The sequence below is a fragment of the Cynoglossus semilaevis genome, chromosome 6 (assembly GCF_000523025.1).
Source record: "Cynoglossus semilaevis isolate Cse_v1.0 chromosome 6, Cse_v1.0, whole genome shotgun sequence".
Classification (NCBI taxonomy): Eukaryota; Metazoa; Chordata; class Actinopteri; order Pleuronectiformes; family Cynoglossidae; genus Cynoglossus; species Cynoglossus semilaevis.
The window spans coordinates 17,232,060-17,257,624 of NC_024312.1; the positions used below are offsets into that span (position 1 = coordinate 17,232,060).

A 25,565-nucleotide genomic window follows, 5' to 3' on the forward strand; every position below is an offset into this window, starting at 1 on the left:
TTGTGTGTTTACTGGACTGCTGTGGGAATGAAGAAGGAGTTGTAAATGTGCTTTGTGTGTTTGTGTGTGTGTACTCCTAGTCCTTTTGCTGATGAGCATGCACATGCTTACAAAGTCAATGTTGAAATGATGTACCGCGTCAGCACTAGTCCCCGTACTTATCAACGTTGATTAATCATCGTTAATGGAGAAATATTCATGAGTGATTAGAATAGGCATGATTAATCTAGACCTAGGGATTCCCAAAGTGCAGACACGATTTATTAATATGGAAAAATATCAAGAAGAAAATTGACAAAAAAAAATAACTGAAAACTTAGTTTTTTTTTAGGAGTGGGTGGATTTTAGATTTCTGTGCGTCTTGGCGGTGGTTGTAGAACCACAGTCAGCTGGAGACTTACTTGACCGCGCTCAGTGAGGCTGGTCTGACACAAGCTGAGCGTCTGACCTGCAGTTGAAACCTCCACAAACACATGCTGGGCGTTGAGATGGTATCTTAAGCTTATGGTGTTTCAGTGAAACAAAAACCTTTTCTACCTGCAGTGTGTTTGAATTTCAACATAGTAACTGTGGATAAGGGCCTGTGCCCACCTGTCTAAAATTGTATTGGATTAATTAAAAAAATTAACAACGTGATTAACGTGTTCATTTCGACGGCTCTTTCAAAACATTACATGGTATGTGGTACTAGTATTAAAAACTAATATAGTCTTTAAAATGCCACGATCTTTTATTTCCTAAGTGAAGGTCAGATTCAACTTGTTTGTTGCTCAAATGTTCATTAACTTCTCTCTTGACATAGAAATATTGCCTTCTGTCCCTGTCAAACTTATGGCTTCATAAAAACATTTTATAGTGGAATTTTAACACCCGGTCTGTTTTCCCGAGACCTGCGCAGTGAACAAAACAAGCACAAATCCATCAAACTTTCACAGCTTAAATAAGAACCATGGATATCAAAACAAAAGGAAGTTATAGCTTAACTCTTAATCCAGTGTCTTTTCATAATGTAATTCATGAACACTAGTCTTAGACTCATGAATCAATATTATAGTTTCCATTTTGTAATGAAAGCCCCGTTGGAAAATACCCAAGTGTGAGGCAGACTCAGGGGCTGAATCACTAAGTTGACGGGCGATGGGGGAAAGGCACTCTGCTGAATGTCTCTCCTTTTTAATGAAGATGAAACCAGGCCAACAACACCTGAAAAAACCAGGTGTTGAAGGTTCATGTGCCCTTCATGTGTATTTTATCCACGAGCAGGTGCAGTCACTTCTGGGACATGTTTCGACCCCTGTGTGACAGCACAATGTTTTTCAGAATAGTAAAACAATCCAGATCTTATTCGACAAAGTCAACATCATAAACGCTGTATTTGGACATTATTCTTCCAAATAGGTGTTGGGGAGTCACTTATATTGACACGGTGTTAGCTGTTTGAATCAAATGTGAATTAAAACCACACAAAGCCCACTGGCACCTTGCAAACCAAAAAGGGCTGAGGGTTGTAAAACAAACAAACAAGTGAGTGCTGTGTTCCCTCCCTCAGCTCTCCTGGCCCCGGCAGCCACCCTGACTGGACCATTGTACACTAATGGCTTTGGCATGCGATTTTGAGGTGGGCTGCCAGGTCTAGCCAGGCAGATCTCCCCTTTTTTTCACCTATCCTAAAAGTGTGGAACTGGGAAGATGTACACTGGTTATATTACAGGAAAGTAAATTAAACCATGAAACAACATGGATGTGGGTTTGAAGTATGTTTAAACAGCGTTTTTATGAGGACATTTTATCTTTATATGTTACTTTTTCACACCACTACATACTTTCTTTTCCCAGTCTGAGTCTGGGAAAATCCCTAGGCTGTGATATCCTTATAGCCCCGGTCTGAGGATGGATCTTATTAAAAATGGAAGTCTGCGAGTATGAAAGTGTGAAGAGTGTGTGTATGTGTAAACAGTACTACTGGCCTGAGCTGGTGTGAGAAACACAATGTCATAGTGGTGCCCGTGTATGTTTTCATGGAGATCATACACGTGTGGTTTTGTTCATTAGGTCTGTGTACGCTTCGCAGACAGAGAACATGAGAGAGTGTGCGGGTGCTAATCCCCTCATACACACAAATGTGTTCCTCATTCCCTGCACACAGCCTCCTCCACTTTGGCAGCATACTTCAATAGTTCCCTTCCCTCCAGTGATGACGCAAATGACCCATGATGACTGACCCCCACGGTTAAACCTGTAAAACATTAGCCAGTGTGAATAGGAATGACTGCTCTTACTCTATCCCAAGCAGGCAGACAGGGAAGGATTTATGGGTGTCCTGTTCCTGTAGTGTTGTGCTCCAGGTGATTACTGTGGAGGAGAAGGTGGGATGACACTGTAGGAGTCACCGGGACATCCAGCCACAGAGTGCATGACAAAACTGTCTTTGCCTTTTTCAGGAAAGACTTTCCGAACTATCCCTGCTGTTTACTGTATATCCTTTACACCAACATACATGTAGGTGTAAAGGATGTACAGTTGCTTTATGGTTGCCTTGTCTACATGTAAAATACATTTAATAAACCTATTCCCAAAAAGAATAATTTGAGTTGAAAATGAGAATTATAGGAGTGTAGATATATATATGTATATATGTTTTTTTTTGTTTGTTTGTTTGTTTTTTTTTTGAAGGCATATGTCAATGTGATACTGCAGATGTCCCAGTCTATACTCTCTGTCATTGGCTAAGTTGTCCCTTTACATTAATTCCCTTTACATTAATTCCATTCATTTGCATGGCCGGCACTGTATAGACTGTTGTTCTGTTCCGAAGGCTAAATTTAAAATCTTAGGCAAAAGCATTCTCACTGAAGGCTTACATTAACAACACAAAATTGTATTCTAATCTTTAAATTATTAGAAGTTACAAGTGTAACGTCTACATCATTATAGTAAGTAAAGTAAGATAATAGTAAAATCAATTTAAATAAAAAAAAATAAAAAAAACAGAAAACCCAACCAGTTTGATAAAAAGATGAAAGCTGTTCCTGGCCATTAAACAAACTGATTCTGAAGTAACACTTTATTACTTCATACAGGAGCAACTGAACTGTCCCATCCTCTTTCCTCATTCTGATACTGTCATAGTTCTTCATAAAGTACTGAGGTGATATGACACTTATCATGGGAATACCTCCATCTGCAGGTACAAACCAAGATTACACCCAAGTAATGAGGAAGAACAATTTAAAGTGGTGTGGCTTATTAAGGAGACCAAGTCTACAGTGTAGCACCTTCTCTATTCTGTCTCTAGTCAGCACCTTTGTTACAGTGCACTTAGTTGACCCTGAGTTTGGCTTTTAGACAAAGGGTAGAATATCCGTAGAGTCAAACTCAGAGTCCAAGGAAAACACACGTCAGGTTCTCTCAACTCAAACTAGCAAAGAAGAAACATAATATAATGCAGGGAGCAGAGGAAGAAAAAGAATGACGATCTGATATTTAAGGAATGATTAAGAAACACTACTGGTAGTTATCACACACTAAAACAATATCGTTTCTCTTCCCCCGCCAAGACAGATTGAAAAAAAAGGCTCTCTCTCAGTTCACCTGTCCTGGGACTTGTCTGGGATTAGATCCACAATCCATCAGCTCTGGGTCAGATCCCAGTTCATACCATGAGGGCCTCAATAGACTGAACCTCTGACGTGTCACTTATTACAGGAAAAAGGTCAGGCACGTTTACAGAGTGCAGATGACTGCTAATTAGCAATTCGGGGTATTAAACGTTACAAAGGCTCACAGCCATTGTTCCTGTAAGAGGTATTACTTCGTTACATAAGTGAATTGACAACACAGAGGCTGCAGTGATGAACAAACACATTCTCCGCTAGGAACACTTTAATCATCAGATTGCGGGTGGTGAGTCCACTGGAAGGTACCAACCACCCTAACTTGCCCAGGAGGTGAACCCTGGGGTTCCACACCAATGACAGAGACATTGACTCTGGGCCAAAGCGCCACATAGGGTAATTGTTTTAACCAAAATCACAACATTTAAAATATTATACATTTTGATCCTACATGACATTAGAAATCTCCAAAGCTATCTGTTTTAGCCGCTTCTTTAGACTTTCAATTTCCAACAGGTCCAGGTTATTTTTCCAAACCCAGGTTTGATTTGTGTGAAGACGGAGCTCCAGTGAAGGATGCCACTTCACAACCAGGAAGTGGAAGGATCTGGTTATTGGCTCGGGCAAGTTAAACAACAAGTATATCCGGTAGTTAGTTTTTTTTGTTGACACCAGTCCTGTTTACCCAACACCTCAGAGGCAGGGCAGCTTTCAGTGGGCTAGGGCTCAGAGCCATGGTGGTGTACAGGCATGAATACACTGGCATCCACACTGCTCTACTCTTAACTTACGGGGTATGAGGTTGACTGGGAATTTACGAGAGATAACTTGTAGTGATGTTGGTGAGCAAACTTGTTTTTGCAAATTTCTGGTATTTTGATTTCACCTTCACCAGTTCCACAACCCCAGGTATAGAGAAAAAAAAACTTAGACTGAAGTTTATGCTCTAATTAATGACAGATGCGAGCACACCAGTTTGTCTTTATTTATATGTCTTTGCCAAGGTTTTGACTTCACTTTGATACTGTAACAGGAGTTGGACTTTTGTTTTCAGTGGTAACTGAATTAAAAAGCAACAGCGCCTGCCAGGAATAATGTGTCAGTTACCCTTGATATTCCAGACCTCACTGTGACCTCCCTGTTTACAGGCCTCATAGGTAGAGAACTGTTCCAAAGAAAACTGTTAACAATGAGGTTTGAGGATTTCAAGGTGTCACGTTACTTTTTCAATAAGACTCTTCAGGCCTGTGAGCACCGCAAACAGAACTCCATGTATGGATGTGGGAGTCAAACACATATTTTAAATGGTGGAAAAAATCAAACATGTGCTTTGTGCAAAGCACTTCAGTGCTCTGAAAAGAAACATCCATCCATCCATCCATCCATCCATCCATGACATTGCCTCTGGGCCAAAGCACCTCTGAAAAGAAACGTGAAAAGGCAAATTTCATGTCGACATTTTATTTGGCGATTTTGACAGGCATCGAGAGATTTTCAAGATGTCTTGAAAAAAAAAACTACAGGGAAATTACAGGGTTATTTTCTGCTGTACAGTACCAAATGACCCACAAAACGTACGTGAACAATTGTTTTTGCTGTGAGGGAGAGAAACCTGCTGTGAGATTTTGTTCTTAGTTCTGAAGGGGTAAAAAAAGAAAACAAAAGAAACCAAGGGTCAAATACAGGACATTTATTTTACAACATTGTTATTTCTTCCATTAAGTGCATTGGATGAGCTGTACAGTATGTAAGACAAAGCAACACCTTTAGAAGTTTATGGTTGCCTCTGATAATATATTCCTTGGAAAGTGTCCAAACACCTTAAAATGTCCAAGAAATAATTCATTTACTGGAAGCATGCTGTCACTGATTTTAAATAACGTTTTTATGTCGTCTTGAAGAAAAACAAGGTCATAAAGACTGAATGGGACTTGTTTTTTTAATTCTATGTAAAAGCCCTAAAATTAAATTTATGAGTGATTTTTTATCGTTTCATTTGCTTTCTTTTCAATTATATTTCAATGCGTTGTAAAATATATATTTTATCGGTTTTTGTTCCGTAACAAAGGTTATGTCTTTAACCGTCTCCAAAACAAAGAATCTGACATTCACCAATATTTGGCTGCGTCTTATTGGTATCTTCAAGTACAGATCATATGCACACTCTAATCTTCTGTGGATTATTGTACCTTTTTAAACCAAATTCGTCAGATTCATTTTTGGCCAGTGCTGGAGTCAGTCATCATCATCATCATGACGTACATTGCAGTGTTAAAAGCCACTAGGCTTCAAGACGCTCCTCTCACCACTCCACTATTCAGTTTTTTGTTTTTTTTTTGTGGGGTTTTTGTTTTGCTTCATCAAAGCAACCGTGCAGACTACTGCATAATCTGGCTCTGTCTGTCAGAGAGATGAAAGGATGAATTACACAAGACTGTTGGACTAAAAGGCTGTAAACGTGGGTGGGGGCCTGGACAGTGTCACTGAATCTCAGACCTTGTAATAGAACAGATTACTGCTGTGACCCTGCAGCAGCCCATTGCCAGGTCTCGGATTGTAACAGCAAAACCCCATGATCAGTGCTACGAAGCGTAAAACAACTCACTGGCTGGCTAATACTATCATTTACAGTAATTTGCATCTCCAAAACTGGCAACTTACACACATGATCACAGTTGACTTCATTTTTTTTTTTGGTTTCACTAGAGCTTAAAAATGACTCAGATCCTATTGTGGGGAAGAGCCTTTATGGCCGCCGTGCTTACGCTTGAAATGGAAAATGAGAGACCAAAGCTGTTAGCTATGAAAGGGCAAAGCTTTTATATTACATTTCTTTTTACAACCTCCTAAATGTTAAACTGTGGCTGTAGTACTGAATGAATGGGTGTTTACTGCATGTGCGCTTGTTCTGTCAGTGAGGTTGTTTGCTTACTGTCAAGGTTAACATTTTTGTGGGACTTTAGCCATTGTTTCCAGAACCTTGACTCGAGGATGAGGTTTACAATAACCGCCAGACAAAGGAGTTGAAGTTCTGGCCTCGTGTCTTTGTATCCTGTGTAATAACTTAACCTGTACAACATCTGCTGGCCCAAATGTAAACACAGGAATCTTTACATTGTAAATCAGGTTTTCAAAATCTGTGATTGGAAGCGATGCCAAAAAAGTACACTTTTTTAGGTGTACTTTTTTTTAAGTTATACAACCTCATCGGTTAGCAGGCAAACGACAGCAAATCATCTTAAACCTAAATGTTTTCAAAGGTTCTACAGTCCTAAAAATCCAGACTGTGTTGCTTCCTCACCATAGTCTCAAAGGGTCGCACTTTATGCCTCTTAAAACCAAAATAATAAGATGCATTTGCTAGGTTAAGCCACTGTTTGTGTCGGCTTGTGTGTACATTATGGGATGGTTGACATGTTGACTGGAAGTCAAGTCAAGAGATTAGGAAATTCAACATGCTAATAAACATTCAAAATGGTGTTGTGAGCTTCTAAATATACAAAATATAAAAAATATACAGTATAAATACTGTTAGATGGAGTGGCAGCTTTAAGGATTTAAAGTTCTGACAAAAAATAGCTTTCATTGTCTTTACTTAACAGCAGAAATACTGTGGCGAGGTACGTCCAATAGAGCTTTTATGTGTGTATAGAGCTCGAGGTACCATTTATTCATTAGTATTTTGTTGTTTTAGATTTGAACCATCAATCTCCCACTCATTTGGTGAGATCTGTCACTGCTATCAGGGCTTGTCATAAAACAAACTTCCCCCTGATAGTGTGTTGTTTTGTCTGCTCAGACCAGAGCAGTACTTTAAAACACTTAACTCTGGACAAAGAAACCTACTGTTTCCCTTATGTTTTCATTTATAACACAACACAACACGGTGACGTCCGCTGAGTCGGGAAATTACACCTAAATTATCAGTTTGGCTGTGGAGCGGGCGTCCCTGTGTGCAGCAGCACTTTGTCACAGCGACTCTTGAGGTTTCTGTCCTTCTCAGTTCTGCAGCGAGAGATTCTGTGACTGCAGATTTTGGCATATTATTTTCAATATGCTCACCAAAAATCAGTGTGGAAAGACTCCCACGAAAGCAGAAAACTGGATTACACGGCCTGTGGGAGGACACAGTAGCTGGTCATTAGACAGTGTAGAAATCACTGGGCTTCTTCAGCTCCTTTAGGCTGTGATTAGGAGCTAAAGTAAGCTGAGCCTTTTTATGAAATCACATTACAGCTCTTCCTTTCCTTTTTGAAAGGAAAGTTTAAAAAAAAAAAAGTCAAAACATTTTTTTTTCTCCCTTCCTTGTCTCCCGGCCTGCTCTAACTCCATCGCTCTTTTTTTCCCTCTGATGCACAGTAGGACAGTAGCAAACAGGATGTGCAGAAGTGTGGTCTGAACATGTTTCTGTCTGTCTGTGTTTTTTTCCGCAGATGCTCAGCCGCTCAGACTGGGACCACAAGAGAGGATCCCGAGGATCACAGGTTAGCAGCTTCCACAGAACACTGACCCACTAAAGATAATAACTGTGAACAGCTGAGAGAAAATGAACACAGGAACTACTCCCCTCACCCATATCAGTCACCTACACACACACACACACCTTATAAATGGTAAAAGACCCTACCACTAACATTTGGACAGTGATTAAACAGCATGTCCAGAGGTGTCACTTCCCACCACAGTCCTTGTGTTATTAAAGTTAAGGGAATGTAAACTATAAGAACTAGAACAGAAGACAAGGCAGACTCATATATCTCTGAAATGACATCTGTGTTTGAAAACAGCTGCAGAGAAAGTAGACAGCACACCGGAGCACATACAGAAAAAACACAAACCTTTGACTTCGACATAGCAACAAACCGGGGGTCAAACTTTAGAGTTCTCTGTTTGTTTGTTCATTTTTAGTTGTATGAATTAACAGTGAACTTTTGCATGGAAGATATAACTGAATAACCTCAGTCACCATCTGTAATCGTAGCACAGGTTTCAGTGTTGTGCGGCTGTGTGCAGTGTGGTTTTGTGTTACAGCGGCGCTGTGATTAGCACGGTATCACCAGACTGTTATTGTTAGCAGATCATCACCAGCTCCCAGGCCCATCTTCAGCTAATCCATCTGGACAGATGTAATCATGGCCATTACACTGTTCTGTCACTGAAATAGAAAACTGTGCCGTAATGATTTCTCAAACACGTTCAGAGTTCTCTCCGTGTACGATCAACCTACAAAACCTGTTTTTGTTTGGTAGCCTCTGGTTTCTTACTCAGTGCATTCCTTTATTTCTCACAGTGGGATGTTTTATGTGGGGGGTTAATTGCAAAGTAAGCATCACGGTGTGTGTGTGTGTGTCTCATGATGAACCAGAAATGCTTACATTATTAAATTGTGTTTACTAAATGAATCAAATGCAGTTCCTTCTCCAGTTGGCCCCTCGGGCATTTGTTCAGTCTGTATTTCTCCTCCTCTGGGATACATTATGTTCTCAGTGTTGCACAACTTCTTGAGGCCAACCTATCATAGTCATCCTAGTAGAAGCTTTAGGGAGTGTATGTTTGGATAAGGGACTCCAGGGATTAAAAATACATGTAAGGGACCATTTCAAAATTCAAAAATATGTGACCCTTCTGTCTGTGCATCAAAATAAGCCTCATTACAAAGAAGAGTCAGGGTTTGTTTGCTTCAAAGGAGGCACTTAATCTGCCTCCTGCAGATTCATTGGAGCAAGAAAATATGTGGTCCGGCACAAACAAGAACAGAAATACTCTAGTACTTATTTAGTACCATTAGTACAATTAATTAACGTCAGTTAAATGTAATAAATATACTCTGATGTCAATGATGCAACAAGCATTTTTGTAATGAGACGTACATTCGTAAATATGAATATGTTTAACAAAAAGAACCACATTCAACACATTCAAGACTTTTCTGCTCATAGAGTTCTATTTAGCTTTTATTTAACATCACATATTCTGCTTTTGAATCTTAAGGGCCTTAATCTGATCTTTCTTACATTGGTTCCTTTCTGTCAACGTTTGCTCCATCTATAGGTCTGGACAGGTGAATATTATACAAACAACGCCTCACTGCTCAGGAATGATGGCTGGTTTGTTTTGACTGGCCCTTGGTCAGGTTTACATGAACTGCCGGGCTGGTGTTAATCTATTGCCAGTCCATTGATGCACTGTTCAAATGGGCTGTTAACACAGTGGAGACAAACTGATATTGTTAACTGTCACAACAGATCATTCACAGCAAGTTCAGCAAATAAATTAACTTTTTGGGGTATTATTTAATGGTTGTACTTTAGAGTGTTTTAATGTAAAGACAATCGTAGAGGATATTATGACACTTTGGATTCTTTCTCTACTAGATTGCCTTTTGCAATCAAAAAGATGGAAAACGAAGGCAAACTTCCCACCTGGAGTCTGGTAGAGATGCCAGTTCAAGCATATTAGGTGTGGTGCTGTGTTTATATGGGCTAGTTACTATTTCACTTTGCCAACCTACTTACCATGTAGCCTGTTCGAGAGCAGCGTATTTACAGAATCTGCAGCTGCAGGAGCATGAAATGTCTCCTTAATAACTAGGATTCTATCATTTTACATTAATAGAAGAATATTTATAACTTATCAAGAACATCTTAGAGGCCTACAATTAAATGAGCTTACATTGTGTTTTGAAAATGGTCAATCAGACATTGGTAATCGAGTTTAGAAAAATCCCATCTGAGGCACATGCAGCATCATGTCATCCTGGTTTATATGACACGTGTGTCATGTGACAATGATGCTCTCAAGATGAATATAGCTAAGAAAAGAAAAATACAGCAGGATAACATATGTGGATAAACCTAAGGTGCTTAGTAATTCCCCTCTACAGAAACAATTTTATATAAAGATTTGCTAATGTTGCATAGCTAGGAACATTAGCCGATTTTGTCCAGTCAGGGAACATTTTTTAAATGATCTTTCTACTTCCTTTTTCCTACAGAAAAGTATAAACCAGATGCATCAATTTAAATCTCTTAATTATCACCTAGTTTCTAATTGCATTTAATATTCATCTTTTAGCAGCATCCTACATTCAGAGTTTAAGCCAGACACTCAACTATATACTTTGGAGATGGTCAAGGATTTGTGGTCTTTGTCCAGACAGATGTTACCCAGCAGACTTTTTCTCTTTGACCCCCATTTAGCAACCTTCTAAATCAGCCTGTAAATGAGCTGAGTGACATATATTTACATTTGGTCCTCACACCATGAATGGAGCATAGTATAGGAGGAGAGGGGCACGGGACACGAGGGAGAAGATGTAAAGGAGGAATGATCGCTGTACAACTGCTATCTGTCCAGACGTCCATCCATCCATCAGGCTTTCTACGGGATTTCCCAGTCTTTAAAAGAGATTAGCTGTGTCCACGTGCTGTTTGTGTCAGATGGACCGCTAAATGAGCCACGGCATGTTAAGTTGTCACATGTTATCGAGATTATGTTTTTACCACTAATAAAATGAAGAAATAGTGTCAGAAAATCAGAAAATATTCTTGGAGAAAAAGTCAACTTGTGAGCCTAATAGATCAATTTGCTGGCGGCTAAGACTGACCTGTGTTTGGTTGTGGTTGTTTAACCACTCTTGGCAAAGCAATTAAGTGAGGGTTGTGAACTTTTCACCTTACCCTGGGAGTACAAGGCCAGCTCACACTACCTGCTCCCTTCAAAGTTGCGGTTTAGATGGTAAGAAACAGACGGTGCCTGTTGGCCGTCATAGGGGTCGGGACTGAGGAGGTCAAAGGTCAGATTCTTGCTGAGACATAGCTAATGAGTCCATTTATTAAGAATCAAGTGGTAACACAGCTGTGCTGAGTATGTCGACTCCTTCTACAGTGAGGAGCAACTCCCTGCTCCTCTCCTGTTTGACTTCACCCTGGCCTCACCGGGGAGCCATGTAAGGTACAGCAGAAAAAAAACTTGTTAGTGTGCATATGTGTCTGGCTCTGTATGTGGAATTGAAACATTTCCACAACTTGAACAGAGGTTACAAAGCTTGGCAGGATCTCCTATTGAAACAAATCTGTCTCAGAACAATCCTCTATTGTTTTTTATTTTCACACGTCGTTAGCCTGGTGCTGTTTATGGCCATAATTCAATGTGTTTCTCCCCACGTTAGTCCGTCTCTGTGCTGAGAAGTGTACTTTTGAAAAATGCTGCGGTTATGGTTTTTCTCTGCTGCCAGTATTGTCATATTATACTGTACATTCATGGGAGGAATGCTATTTTTTTTTCTTTTGCTGCTGTGCTGGCATTATTTGCATTATATTTGCATGCAGTGTCTCGTTGTATAATTAGTTGCAGTTACTGTAATTGGTGTGATCAAAACAGATTGTGTAAATAATGACAAAGGGTGTGTTTAAATGCTTCACTGAGGAATTGAACTGTAAAAACGCCCACACTGCACACAGAGAGCAAAAAAAAAGAAACTTCCAGCAAGACTGCTTCAGTACAATCACTATTTTGCAAGTTTAGCAAAAAATCTTATATCAACCTCTGAATCACCACCATAATCTCCTTTTCCTCTCCTCGGCCATGACCTACATATTTGAAAAATGTCATAAAATCTGCTTTGGTTTGATTGGATTACCTTCTTGACAGATAAATGTAAAAAAAAACCTATATATAACAATAAAATAATAGAAGCTAAATATTGGCATAATGTCACTGGAGCCTGAAAGTCATAAATCCAAGAAGAATTGATAATAATTGGTTATATTTGATTACACATACATACAAGTATTTTTTTACCTTTAATTTGCCTCAGAGTGAAAACCAACGATAGATTGTTTCTCTTAGTTTTAAATGTATCTTTGTTATTTTTTGCATGCCGTCTACATGAAGAAAAACGTGCACTTTGTTTTTCCTAAGTCATGCTGTGGAATAAGATTTACTAAAGCATATTGAGCCATTATTCTAATATATCCAGGAGCTCAGTTCAAGCAGTTTTGGAGTCCATTACTGTAACACAGTTAGACTGCCATGTAGTTTGGGAAAATGAAGCTCCTAAACTCTCTTTAACTAACAAATGAATTACTGTTCCTGTAAATTCAATCCATATTTAGATAGTTCATTTTTACTTTTGTCCTAGGGAAACTTTGTGAGATACGTTCCAGGAGGTAATTGAATATTTTTCACCCTTCTGTTCGGGTCCATACTCTCAAGGAGAACATATGGTAGCTTTGAGTTATCATTTAAACACAAAAGATATTGAGTTTGTCTCCTGTGGGTGTGTAAAAACACAGTGCCTTCTAGTCCGGACTTTCTCCTGCTGCTTCACCGGGTTAAGAAAACACCGTCTTGTACTTGGACGTGCATTTATATCAACGCTGAAAAAAGATTAATTAAGTTTAAATTGAATTTCAGACAACAAAAAAGACAGCTTTTACCCCAAGGTAATGTCATGATTCCTAAAGTAGGGTGCAGGCCCCACCTGGGTAGCACGGGGAGGGACAAAAATGTCCACATTTATTTAGTTTATTTTGTTGTTGTTGTCTTGTTTAATGATAATATTCATTCTGTAGGAACAACAGGGTTTTAATCAGGTTTTTTTAGTAGTAATAGTAGTAAATAGTTGTGGATGTGCCTGAGTGGGGGAGAATGGACAATTAGACAATGTACAAAAGAGGGGCGCTGCAGAACAAGTTTGGAAAACACTGATCTAACACACTGTAGTTTGATCTCAGAAGTACACGTATCCTAAGAAATGACTGTAGATTACTGGTGTGAAACAGACGAATACGTGAATCTGTGAAGCCATTGATTACTGCCTGTTCTTCTGACATCGTCAGACGCCTGTCACCAGGTTCATCTGCTCAGAGACTCAGAGCAGTGACACACACTGGGAGCTGACACAGTGATTACTTCAGTAGTTTTTGTTTCTCTGTCCCATTGTTACAGTCGTCAGGCACCACAGTCATGGTGGACATAGCGGTGATGGGAGAGGCTCATGGACTGATCACGGACCTGCTGGCTGACCCCTCTCTGCCCCCCAATACTTGCACTTCACTACGGGCTGTCAGCAACCTGCTCACTACCCAGCTCACCTTCCAGCCGCTGCACCGGCCGCGCCCTGCTCCCCTGCTTAATCTTGGCGACGCCTACACCTGCTCTGACTCAGAAGAAGGACCAGAGAAAGGCGAGAAGACGTCCTTTCACAAGGTACAGGTTTCCCACCTCTGTGGGGTTGTACGTCGCCCTAAAATCAAAAGTCAGGAGGGTAAAACAAAAAGTCTAGGTCGACAGACAAAAACAATTTTCTTTGAAAACATCTAAAAAGGCCAACTAAAGAAATGCAGTCCATCTTATTAAGACCAAATGATTTACACTCCTCACCGCACTCCACACACATGTTAATCTTTTAGCCTGTGTTTGAGCTAATGAGTGTTTCCTGCTCTCAGAGCTTTTAGCCACAAATGAAGGAGTGTATTTTCATAGAGCTGAGTGAAGAAAAATAGAGCACGTCTACAGCTCACAGCTCTGTTCTCTCTTTCATTGCCACAGCTGTGTCAACATGACAGATGTGCCGAGCCAGACAGTGCGTGCATGCATATGTATGTGTGTGTGTGTGTGTGTGTGTGTGTGCTGGTAAGAAAAGTAGGGGCAACGTGAAGGGGAATGCGACTTTCCATCGGTTGCAGAAAAGGATGAGGATTTGTCAACAGAAGCGGTCTCCCACCCAAATTGTAGATGAGCTTTTAATTTAAGGTCGGCCATCAGTCCTAGCTGTCACCGCTGCTGGCAGGTGTGTGCTTAATGGGCACACTGCCATTTAGCTATTTACTTGTCTGACAGGTGTATTTTTACAACGTCTGAACTACTAAAAAGTAGTAAAAGTAGCTGTGAGAATCTGTGCCTCCAGAGAGGCCACTGAGCCTGAGCTCCGTACAGCTCCCCAGAGATGATGTTCCACCTCTAATTGGCTGGGAGGAGAAGTGCAGGAGCAGTGAAGGTAGTTAGTGGACTAATGAAAACCGCTCTGCTTTGCTGCCCACTGGCTCAGCATTCCAAGTCCACCATGGCACATTCTCATTAGCAAAATTCATTTATTTGCACAACACAAAGCAGGTTTTTAGGACGCAAAAAGCTGAATGCGTAAAATATACAGTGAATACAGACATCAATGGTTTGAATGACAAAGCTTCCTTCAAACTGTCAAATCATTTGAATTGATAAATGTCCTCATATTCCTAATTTCAGCTGATAAAAGATAAAAGAGTTTCTGGCAGATATAGCTGTCATTTGAAATACAGGGATTTTAATGAAGGACAGTTTCTGAGTGTTACAGAATAATAAAATAAAATAAAAGATTAGAGGGATTCATTAAAATCTTTTTTTGTTTTTCGGCAAAGCCTTAATTCAGTTCAGAAAATTAAGTCAGTTTAAATCTGTAGCATCAAACATTGCAAACATGTATAACATGTATTCTATATACAATGTAATGCAGTACATAATCACACAAACAGAGTATAATATAAAACAGTATAACGGTTACAGTAAGGTATTATTTCTACTTTCAGAAACAACTCCTGTTATGACATAGAGTGAACTCTCTCTATATACCTATATTTAAATATTTTTATTTAATTTAGTGTATGTTTCTGTTACATGGCTGCTTCTGGTGATATATATACATATATAAATATATATACATACACACACACACACACACACATGTATGTGATCACATGCTTTGATACTGCCAAGGTTTATTTCAAACTGCACATGTATGGAGTGATTGAAATGCCCGCTAAAATGACCGTAATGAACACACTGTATAAAAACCTGTGTCCATGCACTCGGTGCCGGCTTCATGACGTCTCCCTGTGAATGGGCCCATTCAGTGTTCTGCCGTGATTTTTACTAGGTCACCCTGTGGAAGACAGACAGAAAGAGAGCATGTGTAGCACTGCTGTACCAGGCTGCGCTGTAGCACTGAGCAGATGGAGGCATCACAGCCACACACACACACACACACACACACACACACCTCTGGGAATCTCAGAGAGACAAATTAAAAAGAAAATCTAGAGCATTAGTTAAAAGATGCTTTTATACCTGTGTGGTGCATGATGTTCACTTTATGTGCGTTCGAGCCACAATGGTAACAATACTCAGCAGTGAACGAGTAATATTCAATAGATATTTTAAATGAAGAAGATAATGCCTATAAACAGTTAATCATGTTAGTGTGGATCCAGAATAATCAGCCGTTTCAGTTATCACAAATACTGGGGAAAATTAACATATTTTCTGGACCAGAAGTCGAAATTGTTTTCATCCTTTGGGTTTGCGATTTATACTCAGGTGCAACTTTTATATTGAAATATATAATTCCACATGTTTGTTATTTTCACACTGACAGCCGCTAGAGGGCACTGGTGTGACTTATAGTCTACTACATAAATATAACATGATTTTAAGTCACGTTCTCTGACCAGTGAAAACTTCACATGGTGATGAGATTTAATTTATTGACTCATGGTGTGTGTCTGGACAGCGTCTGAGGCGAAGTCTTCACCCTGGTCTCCTGAGGAGGATCTCTTCCACATGGACCACCACCACTTCTGCAACAGGGCTTCCCACAATTGAGCCTGGACCTGTTCGCAGGGATCGTAGCGCCAGCATCAAACCCTATCATGAAACACCCACCTGCAGGTAACTGAGAATCAAAACCTGTTTGTTTGAAACAAAGTATTAGAATTCTGTCAATGTCAATGAGGAAAAGGGAAATTAAGATTCACCTTTAGTTAGTCGTTGCATAAATTGGAGTGCAAAGTTGACAATAGAGGTTGAGAAGTGTCACTGCATGTGTTAAATACAGTAAATAAATATGACATATTTTATACTGTGTGTGTTTGGTTGTTGCCAGATAGGTAGCAAAACAATAGGATCCGGTTCGTGCATGACAAGATGGTGATGATGAGTGTGTGTGTGTATTCCGCTGTTCATTGTGTGTATGTTAGCATTTATAATGTGTGGTTGGATGTCTCCATATATTTGGTCCATATTTTGTGTTTAGAAAACCTGACTAAGTGGTTGTGTTTGGACAGGACGTACACAGCTAATGAATCAGTAGAAACATACACAGGTCCAAGTCTCGCTCATATTGATGTTCAATGGAAAATGTTTATTTTCCTAGAGTTTCATCTTTTTCCTTTGCTAGTAAATTACATTGAGGCATTGAAGCTTGAATAAACAGTCTCCGTCTGTTATGATTACTGAGGCAATAATTAGAGGTCAAGGAAAATCACTTGTTCAATATTTAGAGTTTTTGTAGGTGGAAGCTCCCTGTCTTTGAAATAGCTGGTTATATCGCAGCAATAAATTATCTTTTAACATTAGCAACAAAGCATTGAACCTGCCTTCTGATGACCTAGTTGCAAAATAAACCAAACTCCCAAGACAATAAAAGTTAGAACAGTCTGACTTGTCATTGGCTGGTGTTAGACAAAAGTCCTGCAGTGAATTTACCTGGTAGACATTTGTTGCATTTCTTATGTAGAAACTTTTAAAGGTACAGATAGGTGTTTGCTGCCTCCACTTGGATGGATAGTGTAACACATGAGCCAGAGCCCATAGATGCTCGACAACCAAACATCAAGAACTGTTCATAGTCAAATGTAAGAAAACATCCTTAGTGTCTTTTAACCTAGTAGTCTAGCAAATAGCAAATTGGTGTGGGTATATATATATATATACATATATATATATATATATATATATATATATATATATATATATACTTATATATGAATTTTACTTACATAGTATTTCGTAGTATAATTGTGTTGGATATTACAAATCCACAAAATTTCAGTCATCAGCCTGAAAACAAGGAACTGCATTTTTATAAAATTTAAAGCTTACCTGGAAAGGGTACTTAAAATGAGTTTTTAGGCTTTTATTATTATTATTATTATTTTCAAGTTTTATGATAAAAAGTCTCAGTATAATAGTTACAGACGCACAATGTAATTAGTGAATTAAGATTTCTATATATTATGAAAATATCACAGTAGACAGACCGTCTGCAATAAGTTTCCGAATCCCAAATATTTAACCAAGACCACGATAATTAAATCAAGGCCTATGAATTACTCATGCACAATGTTTTTTCCTGCGTCAAGTTGCTCATGCTCTGTGTTTCTAGCAGCTGTCAGTGGTTTGTTTGGGTCCTTTTCCCACTATGACAGTGTAATACTTGAGCACACTGTTCAGACGTAAGCACACGGAGCAGCTTTTGTACACAAAGCCCTGTCACCTGGTCTCAACACTCGGTGACAGGCCCGAGCCATGTCCACTTATGGTGATGTGTGTATAAACAAACATCTAGGACTCCTCCATCCACGATATATATCAATTGACACACACACACACACACACACATTCACCATCACAGCTGGAGGGGTGTATTTTCTACATGGGTTGCACAGTCACGATGGAGTGCGAGTCCTCGTGCAGAGTAAAACGTCATTAGGAGTTCTTATTTTTCATGCAATAAAAACAGCTGTGTTCCAACATTCTACACCAAAACATTTATTTGTCAAATATGTGAGAATATTTTACACATATGATCCCTCAGCCAACACAACAGTAACGACTGAGTTTATTCCCACATCAAACAAAACAACAATACCCATGAACACATGGCTCCAATTGCCTTCTCTCTGCTCCATCATCAAATCTCTACAATCTTAATTAGGACATTAAGCTCCTCTTCCCCCTCCCCTCTTTTTTCCATCATGTCAGCTCTCGGTGACGTGCAGCGATTGAAAAAAAAAAAAAAAAGAAGGAATAAGGCCAACTTTAAACCTTCGGTGCAAATGCAGAGAGTGAGTACCTCGCATGTCTCTGCAGCTCAGGCCACTGTTTTGTCGTCTTCATCATGTCGTCTGGCTCAGGAGTCGGTAGATTACTGGAAAGAGAAATAATGGCTCCTCTGTTTATTGTTTGTTCCTTGGGCACTGTCCGTGTGGGCTCTGAACCAAAAGTAATCCATCAGCCCACTGAGTATAAAATCTAGAAGAAAACTGCTTTGCAGAAAAGTAGGCCGAGTCCAGTTGGTCCTTATTACACGGCTCAAAACATTAAGATAAGCAATAAATGTGCAGGCAAGGAAGTAGGGGCCGTTTCTCAGACAATGTTGCACTTTATACAGTATTTCCTATTTAAGGATAATGAGCTTGATTAAGGTTTATTCTTACTGTAAGAGAGGCCACATGTGTTTGTGAGAAAAGAGTGATTTTCCACTGTGTTAACAGTGGACTCTCTCAGTGGACTGTTTTTATGTGGAAAATGTAAAAAAAAAAAAACAATCATGACTTTTGACTCTGGTACGGATTATCCTTTTGCACAATTCTGTTTTCTATGAGGAAAGTAAAAGACCGTCTGCTCTACTGTGTCTTAACTTTATTTCAATATAATATTAACTATTAACTGTCAGTGAATAATTTATTTGTATTTCTATGTTAAAACTGTAACATCTATTCAAACTAAATTTCTTATGAACCTGCCCATGTTATCAATGTTCTAGTGGTATTTTAGTAAGAGTTTAACAGGAGTTAAAGTTGAAGTGCATTAGCCTTAAATTGCCATGAGTTAATGAGCAATCAAACCTATGAAATCAGCATTTGGAGTTCCAAGGCTCCATGTGAACCTTACACAGATCTGATTGAGGTCACCTGGTATGCAACTGTTGCCCCAAAAAAAATTTCTTGTGACCCACCTGAGGGTCGCGAACCAGTCTTTGGGAAACACTGTTCTGCAGTACCATGTCCACAGTGAATCAGACTGGAACAGTAGTAATAGTAATAGTAATGTGTGTGTGTGTGTTGTAGTTTTACTTGCATGTATTGGTGAGACCTTTAAGTTGCTGTGACTGCAGTGCTGAGCGCTGTTACTACAATTCTGTGTGATAAACGCAGTTATTTCCACGCTGACATGCTGTGCTGACGGCTCCATGTCAGGATCTGAGGCTGTTCTGCTACGTTAGCAAAATAGAAAATGTGTCTGCCAGTTGTTCAGCTTTCATTAGGTAGACCTGTTCTGCCAAGTGAGACTGCCTGCCTAGACCCCCCTGACAATAATGTACTCACTGTTTGCCCACCAAACGATCAAACTTTTTTTGTATTCCACACCTGTGCAGCGTTACACACAGTGGTTTGACCTATAGCTTTGCAAACACAACAGAACTTCCTTTGTTGGGGCCTCAGAACCATTAGGCAGGGTGGGTCTGGCTCAGAAGTGTTCAAGAAACAATTCATCAGGAGAAGACCGACACACTATGGCTCTGTGTGCTCCCGGTGACACCGCGCTCCAACTGTAGGCATTTCCTGCTACAAATATGCAGGTTTTACAACATTAAGGCAGAGGTATTTTAATTAGAACCACCTCCACGGCCTGATAGTGGCCCCAGCAGGGAAAAGTGCTTCAGAATGAAGGTTCCAGCTGGTGTGACACAGCTGACTAACCAGCTAGGAACAGTTCAAGGTTGTCTCTGTAGAAATATTTATGGACTGATTCATAAACCAGTCAAGTATCGTGAACATTTTCATCTGTCTGTTGCACAACTCTGTCTCTGTGGCCGCCAGTCATGGCAGTGAGTGTGGCCTCAGTTTCTAAGAAGTCATTTGTTACGGCATCACTGCACTGTCATCTATCTATTGTTTTGAAGAGTGTGTCCATTAATCCATCCATTAATTAACTGACGGCTGTTTCTCTAAAAGGCGTTTGCAGGGAATCTGTTTCATGTGGTGACAGCACAGTAGGAGTCCCATTAAGGCTTTTTTATGGACAACTTCTGCCGACTGGTTTACACATCAAAGACAGATGTAGTGAATGGCATCGTTCCCAATGCTTTTGGCAAGCAGACAGACACAAATAGCTATCACATTTCTGTGCTCTTCAAGCAGTATACCAGCCGGGATTGGCCGCTTTAGTGTCTTTAATATGAAACGTTCCGCTCATTTGTGGATTATAAACACGTTAGCAGAGAAATATTACAGTAGAGGCAGAATACTGTGTACACCTTATATAATGGTATTTAAAAACAAAATACTTTCTTCACAGCTGTGGGAGACCATACATCAGACTGAGCCATGGAGAGGGCTCAATGGACAAGGGAGACAGAATACCACGGTCAGGTACTGTCCCGTTGTCCTCTAAACACCACCTTAGATCACGGTGTTGTAGGAACACAGTACTCTGTGTCACGTTATACGGCAACATTATTCAACAGTAGAGAGAGACTACAAAAATAGACAAATTAAAAGTCACTATACAGTGAGATTGTAGAGAAGAAATAGAAATCAGCCTTTTTATTTTGGATCTATGGACAGACCAATAATAATATTAATAATACAAATAATAAGTAATATTCTTATTTTAACTCCTGTGTGACACATTTTATTGTATTGTAATTATTTATTTGTTTATTCTAACCAGCAGAGGACCAAGTGGTGGTGTCATCAGACTATGACAGCACCAATGAGGCGAACCTCAGTGACAGCTGTGATGTAGCACATACCGTGGAAGACACAGGGGAGGGAAAGAACCCGGCCCAGAACGTCATCCTCCACCCGCTAATACCTCCTGAGGTAGGGGCTGGACAGGCATGAATTAGTCTGTTAAAATGTAAATATATTATTTATCAATAATATTTTCTTTCTTTGACAGGACAAACCTCTTCTAGCTCCAGAACCGCTAATAATGGAGGACCTGGAGCCTCTGATGAGTCAGATTAACAATTGGAACTTCCCCATTTTCAGCTTGATGGAGAAGACAAATGGCAAATGTGGGCGTATCCTCAGTCAGGTGACCAAATATGACTTCTGAATTGGATTAGAGGTGACCTTAAGGGACTAACTCTTTACTGAATGATGTACATGCAAAGATGTAGATTTATTTATTTTTTTAACAATTACTGATTTTTTTTTTTTTTTGTCTTTCTGCGTTGCAAATATTGCGTGCTTAAAATGTTGAAAGTCTTGGTGTTTGTCATTTGTTTGTCAGGTCTCCTATAGGCTTTTTGAAGACACTGGTCTGTTTGAGATCTTCAAGATTCCCGTAAAAGAGTTCATGAACTACTTCTATGCCCTTGAGAATGGTTACAGAGACATACCATGTAAGATTTAATGTCCACTTTACTACTTTTTTTAATTACAGCTTTTTAAGCTACATCACTGATTTATCCACTAGAGGGAAATGTGTCATTTTAATTTTTTATTATAGTACAGTATAGTTCAATAGATGTCAACCTCTTACGTTTTTACTGAAAACACAAGTAGTCCAACAGTGCGCCCTGGTGGCAAAGATATGTGCATACAAAAAGCATCTGTTTTCTGTCCTGACCCAGATCACAACAGGGTCCATGCCACAGATGTCCTCCATGCGGTCTGGTACCTCACCACACAGGCTGTTCCTGGTCTGCCCAGCCTTGTTACTGACCACAGCTCTGCTAGTGACTCAGGTGTGTTGATAAAGTATGTGCTTGAAGGCATTGCTCAAATATATTTGAAAGTGGATTCTATCGGATCAGTTGTCACTCGTGTCAAGTGTCACACAGCATCCTGAGAACTATGTAGTATTTCAGTGCGTCTGAATTCCATGACTTTACCTACTTTTGCCCTTTGCCCTGTGTCTAGACTCTGACAGTGGAATAACACACAGTCACACAGGCTTCCTGGTTTCAAAGACCTACACTGTGTCAGAAGATAGTTATGGCTGCCTGTCAGGCCTCATTCCTGGCCTGGAGCTAATGGCCCTTTATGTGGCTGCTGCAATGCACGACTATGACCACCCAGGTCGGACCAATGCATTCCTTGTGGCCACTAGTGCCCCACAGGTATTTCCACTCTGCACAGTGTTGTGTAAATGTAACTATATAACATTCTAAATGGCAAAAAAACAATAGAAATACAAATATTTGTCCATGAGTGGGCAGTAGGTAGAAGGTTACCATAAAGGTTTATATAAAATATAAATGTTATCTTCAGGAGGACTCTCTTCACAAGTTCTTAGCTGAATAATTATCTTGCAAAATAGTATCTCAATCAAGGCTCTCAAACACCTGGCCTGTGGGCCACTATGGCCCATGATGTACAAACATTGGGATCGATGGCTAGATGTTAATAATAATCTAGTCTGGTTTTTGTGCTAATGTTTTTTGCGTTCTAATAAAATGGCGTCAACAGCAGTGGCTCATTTGGATTGGATCTAAAAAAAAAAATACAAAGTACAAATAAAAAAGGAAATCAGAAAGTGATATATTGTTCTGAATTTGTACAGGTATATATTATTGCTACAAAATGTATTTGGGATACAATATCAATAAGAAACATAGTAAAGTAATATACTGTAGTATAGTATAATATAGAATAGTACAAAAATGTGTACTGTAGTGTATGTGCAGTACACCCCTGTACTATTAGTAATGAATACTGAGTTATACATAATAACATGTATCTACAGTACAGTGTAGTATAGAATACAAAAAAATCAGTATAGTATAGTGTAATACAATATTGCTATGTATTCTATGAATAGTATTCTTATGTATAGAACAGTATTGATTATCTATATATTTCTATATATTTTATTCTTATGTATAGAACAGTATTGATTTTCTACAATATAGTATTCATTTGTTAAAGTCTAACGTGAGTGTGTGTGCGTACTTGCGTGCATCTGTGTGTCTTCACTTGTGTGTAGGCTGTGCTGTACAACGATCGGTCCGTTTTGGAAAATCACCACGCTGCCTCAGCCTGGAACCTCTTCATGTCCCGGCCGGAGTTCAACTTCCTGGTCAACCTGGACCACGTGGAGTTCAAACGTTTTCGGTTCCTGGTCATCGAGGCCATTCTGGCCACCGATCTGAAGAAGCATTTTGACTTCCTCGCTGAGTTCAACGCAAAGGTAAACCTTACTGTTCTCTCCTGAAGTTAACGTCTGGGAAAAATAAAATTATTTATTACTTTATAGAAAAACTTTATAGAAAAACTACCATAAACATTGTTTTTGTTCATGCTGAGCAGTTTCAATTATTTTAAATGCAGAGCCACCACTGGGTTAAATATTTACCAATAATTATCAATAAGTTCAAATATATGTGAGAATGTTAAAATGTAATGTTATATTTGGACTAATAGTGTTATTTATTTAACTGTAATGGTCATAAAGGAAGTTATCTTTGTTACTAAATTTTTGTTTTTCTCACCAACATAACTCAATAAGTTATTAACCACTGCACAATAAAACAATTTTTGCTGATGTCAAATAAAAATGTTAATTTTAATTTGAGTTTGATACTGATTATAAATATTGACTTTTTCTATAAAATATTGTTGTTCTTTTGAGACAATTTGTATAAGATATTATAAAATCAGCTGGAGTCACGAAGCCCCTCACAACTTCTTTTCCTATTTATTTCCCTCACGTCCATGTTCATTTAAATCCCACTCAGTTTCAAGTGTTTATTAGGTCAGAATGACAAGGTCACAGTAACATCACATCAGTGTCTCTCTCTTTCTGTGAGTGAATCAACATTTTTCAACACGTGTTCTTAACCCTTTCAGGTGGGCGATGATCCATCCACGGGTATTGATTGGTCCAATGAGAACGACCGGCTGCTGGTGTGTCAGATGTGTATTAAACTGGCTGACATAAACGGACCGCTCAAGTGCAAGGACCTGCATCTGCAGTGGACAGAAGGCATCGTCAATGAGTTCTACGAGCAGGTCAGCGAACCGTACTTTGACTATAATGTGCTAACAGTTTCATCATTGAGCTTTCATTGTGAAACAAAGTCAATGCTGAAAAATCAATTAGTAAAAATAAATGATCATTCATTACATACACAATGTTAAATATTCTATCGTTGCAATTAATCATTTCTCATCATTTTCTTTAAAAAAAATGCATTCTCATTTAATATGGCTTATATGTGGTATTTAATTATTCTGATTATTGATTTGTGTTTTTAACGTTTTAAAACAATACAAAAACACTGACTAAAATGAATCGTGACAAAAATATGTAAAATAATTTTCAATAAGTTTCATATTAAAATATTTAAATAGTAAAAAAAAATCAGAGATGATTTTTCCTGTTTGGTCAGTAGTCAGTAAAGCAATGTGGAGGCAGGAAGAAAACTGTCAGTACAATGAAATGAGGCAGCAGAAATAAACTGTTAAAGTACAGGTCCACACAAAGACTGGGTCACATCAAAATATCTTGGTTTGTTCCAACACAGGAAGACTTTCTCGAAGCTCGAAGTGTTTTCCATCTGTAGCGTTCTACGCTCCATGTCTGCTTAGTTCTAACCCATAACAAAAACCTAAAAGTTTGTTGTACGGAGGTGGATATGTGACAGTGTCTGCTGTATTTAAAACACCCTTTCTAATTGAAGAAGATAATTAAGACGTCTTTATTTCTTGATGCCAGTTACATATTAGAACTCCTCTCCTTTCTTCTCTCGACAAGCGACCAGATCTTTTGATGTCATTCCTCCATTGTGCTTTACATTTGCAGTTGAATGTGGGGGGACCGCCTTTGTACAGTAGAGTGGTGTGAGGCTGATGCTGAGAGTCAGTCACCAAGACAACAAGGAAAAGTCTTGTTGTTCATCTTTAGAGCCATCATAAACATCACATATGGATGGGAAGGAAAGGAGGTGTTGCATGGTGTCTGCACTTTTCTTCTTTTCATAATTTAATTTTGATGCAACACATATGGAGATCAATCAATCAATCAATCAATCAATCAATCCATCCATTCATTTTGAGTCATCAGGAGCGTATATCATTGTCTGTCTGTATCACTAGTACTTGGATGAACAAACTAACTATAACAAACTAACTAATACAAATACTGTTTCTTTTGTAGTGCTAATTAGTCTTTAGC

The 25,565-nt window shown here is 39.1% G+C and overlaps 1 protein-coding gene across 4 annotated transcripts in view; it reads left to right on the plus strand.

The window, feature by feature from the left end:
- Positions 1–25,565, plus strand: part of LOC103380429 (cGMP-inhibited 3',5'-cyclic phosphodiesterase A) — a 118,334-nt gene that overhangs the window by 88,551 nt on the left and 4,218 nt on the right. For 2 of the 4 annotated variants that reach the window (XM_025056018.1, XM_025056016.1), the window contains 11 exons: positions 8,048–8,098; positions 13,566–13,826; positions 16,165–16,322; positions 20,736–20,809; positions 21,111–21,262; positions 21,342–21,479; positions 21,678–21,789; positions 22,021–22,134; positions 22,310–22,509; positions 23,376–23,579; positions 24,239–24,400. In XM_025056018.1, the coding sequence (XP_024911786.1) occupies positions 8,048–8,098; positions 13,566–13,826; positions 16,165–16,322; positions 20,736–20,809; positions 21,111–21,262; positions 21,342–21,479; positions 21,678–21,789; positions 22,021–22,134; positions 22,310–22,509; positions 23,376–23,579; positions 24,239–24,400 (1,626 nt within the window). Of the gene's footprint in view, positions 1–8,047; positions 8,099–13,565; positions 13,827–16,164; positions 16,323–20,735; positions 20,810–21,110; positions 21,263–21,341; positions 21,480–21,677; positions 21,790–22,020; positions 22,135–22,309; positions 22,510–23,375; positions 23,580–24,238; positions 24,401–25,565 lie in introns of those variants that run through there. The other 2 variants (XM_025056017.1, XM_017033305.2) reach the window with 2 other exon arrangements.